General features: G+C 39.8%; 1 protein-coding gene across 1 annotated transcript; it reads left to right on the forward strand.

The window, feature by feature from the left end:
- The first annotated feature begins 3,751 nt into the window (after positions 1-3,751).
- Positions 3,752-4,462, forward strand: LOC142169794 (uncharacterized). Its single transcript, XM_075231708.1, has 2 exons — positions 3,752-4,140; positions 4,243-4,462. Exons 1-2 carry the CDS (start codon positions 3,752-3,754, stop codon positions 4,460-4,462), a joined length of 609 nt encoding a protein of 202 aa, XP_075087809.1.
- The last annotated feature ends 1,473 nt before the right edge of the window (positions 4,463-5,935 follow it).

The following is a 5,935-nucleotide window of genomic DNA, read 5'->3' on the forward strand; positions in this document are numbered from 1 at the left end:
CGCCATGGATGATTTGTAGATTTCTTCCTCGCCATTTCACCACCAGATTCGAACTACCGAACACCATGGAAATCACCTGAAACCAATCGGAGGATCCACCGTAAAATTACTTGAAAATACCACGATCCATCTCCAAAGCCAAAACTGGACCACCTGTAAAGGCCTAATTTTTGCTCTTTTTTTTTTCTCTCTTAGATTATTTTATTGTGTGTGTATTTGTATGTTTTAGAATTAGATTATAATTAATAGTTTGATAAGGGGGTTATGGGAATTTGGTCTTGTCATTTTAAGGACAAAATTGGCCCAAAAATGGACCAAAATCGGTGGCCCAAAGCACCAGACCCGCCTAGCTCAAGGCCCTAACTGGACGCCTCAAAACGACGTCGTTTTGGTTAGTTTACTAAGATTCAATCTCAGCAATTCAAGCATTGTCGATCCAACGGCTCAAGATCAATCCCCAACTCAGGTATTTAAACCCCTAGATACTCGAAATTTTTCCCATTTCCTGTATTACTCTCTCTCTTTCTTGCCTCAGCCCATCTCCACGATGGCGCCGCCATCCAAACACCATAAAATTTACACCGTTCTCTTCTTCTCTTCATCATCTACACCAATCCGAACCCCAAATCACATAACCACTTTCAATCTCCGTAAATCTAAGCCTAACCGAAACCCTAGCCGCTACTCACCAACCCCAAACTCCGAAAATGTTATACTCCCACTCTCCTCTTACTCTCCTCTACCCGATTTCATGACCCAATATCACTAATTTCCCTCCAAACTCCACACCGCACCGGCCAGCCACCCCACTGCTGCTAACTTACCACCACTGAGCCTCTGTTCCAGCATGAACACGACCCTGTAGCCTCTCTTTCTCAATGACACGGTGCTGGAATCAACTTTGTTTCGCCAGAGTTCGTGTTTTTCGGCATTTGTCATCGAGAAAAAGAGGCGTGGAGGTCGATTCGCCGTCTAGTTGTGTTGTACTACTGGTTTGAAGCTCGAGCGTTTAGGTAAAACCCTAATCTTTTCCTCCGTATTTTTGATATACTATTTCAATGGTATTTGATTGTAGTTTTCTGTTTAATTTAAATTATGTTAGTGGTTGTCTTATTTTAACGCTTAATGTAGTTTCTGTTTTGATTAGCAATTAGGATTAGGTTTTTATTTGTGTTATATGTTTATGCTTTTTCCTAATTATGTAATTCGTGCTTTTGATTTTGTTAAATTAGGATAGTTATTCTAGTTTAGTTTCAACAAACACTAACTCGTATCGATTCTTGTTGTTTAAAGTTTAGTTCATATCGGTTAATTGTTGTTTGTTTGGTCTTTGTTATCTGTTTGGTTTAGTTACTATGGGTTTAGTTAGTTTGATATTCTGATCAGTTCATAACCAAAATTCCTCGTTAGGTTGTTACCATTGTTGTAATTGAGTTTATGTTTTCAAATGGACAGTTTGGTTTCAAATTGCCTTTTGAATTATGCTGAAGTATAAGTTGCTCCCATTTATAAAAACTTCTCTCTCTAAAACTCTCTCCGTACTAACGTCTATTTCTCTTAAAACGGTAACTTTTCCCCTCTTTTGGGGCGAGTGGTACACACGTACCTCTGCATGAGAACGCCGACAGGTATCTCCCCGGCGCGTCATATGGATAATCTAGCTCCCCCAGTTGGAGCGACCAACCCTACGACCAGAATTCCAACCAAACTCGACTATACTAACGCGGTCGTAACCCCTGCTCCAAAGTTTGACTAGGCGACCCCAATGTCAAATCTAGGGTTACGACTCACAATGGAATGTCGGCGGTCATCTTCAAAGCTAGTGACTACTACAGAATCATGGCATAGGAATGCAAATACATAATTATAGGGAAATTTCTGAAAACTCGCCCCAACATTGAAAGAATTCACTGTGTTTTTACCGAAGAGGTTTCCCTAAAAGGAGACGTCAAAATTGGTGCCTACCACTATTGCACTTTCTTTATTGATGTTAAGAATGAAGAAGATTGCAAAACTGTTTAGTTCAAGCACTCAAATGAAATTGATGAATTAGTTATGTGGTTACAAAAATGGTCCTCGAATTTTAAACCAGAAGAGGACTCTCCAATTATTCCTGTCTGGGTTCTTTTGCTGAGCCTCCCATTCCATTGCCATACTTGGCACTATGTGAAACAAGTTCTGGGTCCGATAGGCATTCATCTATCTATGGATATCACAACAGATTATAGAACTAGGTCGAGCATGGGTAAGGTTCGAGTGGAAGTGGACTTAACTAAACCACTTCTAAATTCTGTCTAGGTGGGAATGGAGGAAGAGACTAATCCTCTCAAGGTATTTACATAGAAGCTTGAGTATGAGGGGGTTCCAAAGTATTGTAAATTACTTGGTCACTCCATAGTACAATGCATGGCTAGTGAAAAGGAGAAAAAAAAAGAAAAAAAAAGGAAAAAGAGAAGGAAAGCGAGCAACATGAGTCGGTGAATCAGAATCAAAAGGACGCTAAACAAAAGGATGATGATAACAAAACTATTGGCAAGACCAAGAATCGTGAAGACAAGGCAGACAACTCTTCATTTCAACTAGGCAATAAGACTCAGACCAAAGAGGGTACTAGTGCACCTATGACACAAGGAAGCAAAGCTCACAACTCTAAAAAAGGCAAGCAGGGAATAAATGGTGATCATAGTACAGACACTAAGATATCTGCGGAGCCTCACAAGAAAGAAAATCCTACCAGACTGGTAGGAAAGAATACCAACGAAAAATAATTCAATCTTAATCCACTTGATAAGCCTAAGTCTCCTGCCCAAGAACAGGAGGACAAGGCCATCAACAAGGGTCCGAAAAAGAAGAAGAAAAAGTCTACTACCAAACACCTTCTAGTTGAAGGGGTTCCTGAGAAGCCATTTTGCATAAGCCAGATCACGATCAAAATCAAAGTCAAATTCAGAACGAAAAGGCAGACAACTCTAGCTCCAGCAACATCATCAACCAGGGAGTTGGGCATACTAGAGTCAGAAATGAAACCACGCCTAAAGTTCAGGAGATACAAGTCAAGAGTAGTGAACTGGTCGTGGACCTTGGCCCTATCAAACTGATACACACAAACCCCTAAAACACTCAGGGAACCTTGGTGGAGATCGACAGTGTAGAAGATGTATCTTCTGAAGATGAGGATATTGGTAAGAAAGATGGAGCAGTTTTAGCTTTATCAGAACCTCCAGATCCTATATCACAGGAGTTAGATAACATAACTACTAAACAGGACCTATCCCCAAGGGGAACAAAACTGAGAAACAAAAAGAAAGGAAGACAAGCGGGGCATATCAGTCAAGCAGGTCTTCTACACACCAAACATCAAGATAAAACCACACCACCCCTTAAATCCAATGTTTAAAGCTATCATTTAGAATATTAGGGGTATGAGATCCAAAGGAGCTTTTGATAGATTATTGAAACTTGTCATACTCCACAAAGTCAACTTTATCGCATTACAAGAACCTTTTATGGCACCTTCTCAGATTGAGGAATTCAGAGAACTGCTTGGTTTCGATAATGCTATGGCAAACAACAATAGAAAAATTTTGTGTTTATGGAATCACACTCTCAACTGCACCCTCATATCTCAACACAAACAACAAATGACTTTCAAGGTTAACCAAGTTGGTGACTCAGACCATATTTGGTTTACTGTTGTTTACGCAAAGACCAATGCTAGCAGAAAAAAATACTCTGGAGGCAACTTAAGAGAATGCACACTCTGATAGATGGTCCTTGGGCAGTATGCGAGGATTTCAATGTTATTGTAGCTCCTGATGAAAAGAAGGGAGGTCATCCTCATACCCTCTCTAAGAGTATTGATTTTATTAATTGTATGGACGATTGTGGTTTATTTGACACCAACTTCACTGGCAACACCTTCACATGGTGTAATGGTAGAAATAGAAGGAAAATGATTAGCAAAAGACTTCACAGGGTCATCACCATCCAGGAATGGTCTGACAAGTTTTCGTACCTTAGAGTCGATCATCTCCCAAAAACAGGATCAGATCACAATATGATTCTTTTCCAGAACACTTGCAACAACATGAATTTCATTAAGTATTTTAGATACTTAAACTTTTGGTCTAATAAGGATGGGTACCATGATATTGTGAAGAAGTGATGGGAGGAGGATATTCAGGGAAACTCCATGTGGAAACTACAGAGCAAACTCAAGAACCTTGCTCACAATCTTAACAGGTGGTCTAGGGATACAATTGGGTATGTATTAGAAACAGCCAAACATATGGAGGACACTACTAAAGTAAAGGAGGAAGAATATGAAACAGATGACTCGGACCTCAACAGGATGGCTCTACACAAAGCTCAAGAAGATTATATTAGGTGGCTTAAGACTCAAGAATCCATTTTGAGGCAGAAAGCTAGGGTAAAATGGGCAGAGGAAGGCGACGCCAATTAAAAATACTTCTACAACATTATTAAGGGAAGGATAATAAGAGCTCAGATTCTCATAATTAGGGACTCCGGGGGCAATTGGATGGTTGATTCTAATAACATTGCGCAAGCTGCTATTGATCACTTCAGCAACTTATTCTCTCAACCTGATGTTTGTAGTTATATGAGTATCCTCAGATACTTGGAAGATAGAGTTATTGACCAGCACAATGATATGCTTCAGGAATGTCCCTCTGAAGAAGAAATTAAATTGGCAGTATTCTCCATGGATCCTAATAGCTCTGCTCGACCCGATGGCTTCAATGGGCATTTTTTTCAATCCTCTTGGGATGTTATCAAGGTAGATTTAATGGCTTTTCTGAGAGCCTTCTTCACTGGAGCTAATCTTACTAGATACTACACACATGCATTCTTGGTTCTCATTTCTAAGGTGAAGGTCCAAACTAACTTTAGCCAACTAAAACCTATAAGCCTTTGCAATTTCACCAATAAAATTCTTTCCAAGATCATTGCCATGAGATTAGCCCATATTCTTCCTACTGTAGTTTCTCAGAATCAAATTGGGTTTGTGAAAGGTAGGATCATCACTGAAAATATTCTACTGGCTCAGGAGATTGTTCATGGTATCAAGGGAGGGAAAGAGGGTGGCAATATTGTCTTGAAACTGGACATGTCTAAAGCCTACGACAAAATATCTTGGACCTTCCTGACCTTGGTTCGCAGGATGCTTAGTTTCAAGGAATACTTTATAGAGCTCATTCACAGGATAATATCTAATAATTGGTATTCTATCATTGTTAATGGAACAATGCATGGTTTCTTTAGATCCTCTAGAGGTCTAAAACAAGGCGATCCTCTCTCCCCTGCCCTTTTCATTATTGCTGCCGAGGCTCTCTCAAAGTCCCTGAATCATCTCCATTCCAACAATAATTTCAAAGATTTTAACATGAATGCTAATGGCCCACAAATCAATCACCTCTGCTATGCTGATGATTTGGTATTATTCTCCTCCATCATGATCTTGATCCAAGAATTAACAGAAGGATTAAGAAGTGGACTGGCTATGAGCAATCTAACTTTCTTTTCACCTACCTGGGCTGTCCTATCTACACAGGCAGAAAAATGATCAATCTTTTCACTGATCTGAAAGGAAAAGCTCTGATCATTAAGCACATTCTCTAGTCTCAGACTCTTCACCTCTTCGCAACCATGGAACCTCCTATGTCCATTCTATTACAGATATAGAAGTACTTCTCCAACTTTTTCTAGGGAATGAATTAGGGGTAGAGTAAATACCACTAGTGCTCATGGTGAAAAATGTGTTATCCTACTGAGGAAGGAGGCCTAGGTTTCAAAAGACTCAAAGATATTACTTTCACAGCCAAACGATGGTGGAGACTTAGAACCATCGACAACTTGTGGTCTAAGTTCATCAAAGCTAAAACTCCAATATATGGAGAAACTTACTTCAAATCAG

This window comes from Nicotiana tabacum, chromosome 15 (assembly GCF_000715075.1).
Source record: "Nicotiana tabacum cultivar K326 chromosome 15, ASM71507v2, whole genome shotgun sequence".
In the NCBI taxonomy this organism is placed as follows: domain Eukaryota; kingdom Viridiplantae; phylum Streptophyta; class Magnoliopsida; order Solanales; family Solanaceae; genus Nicotiana; species Nicotiana tabacum.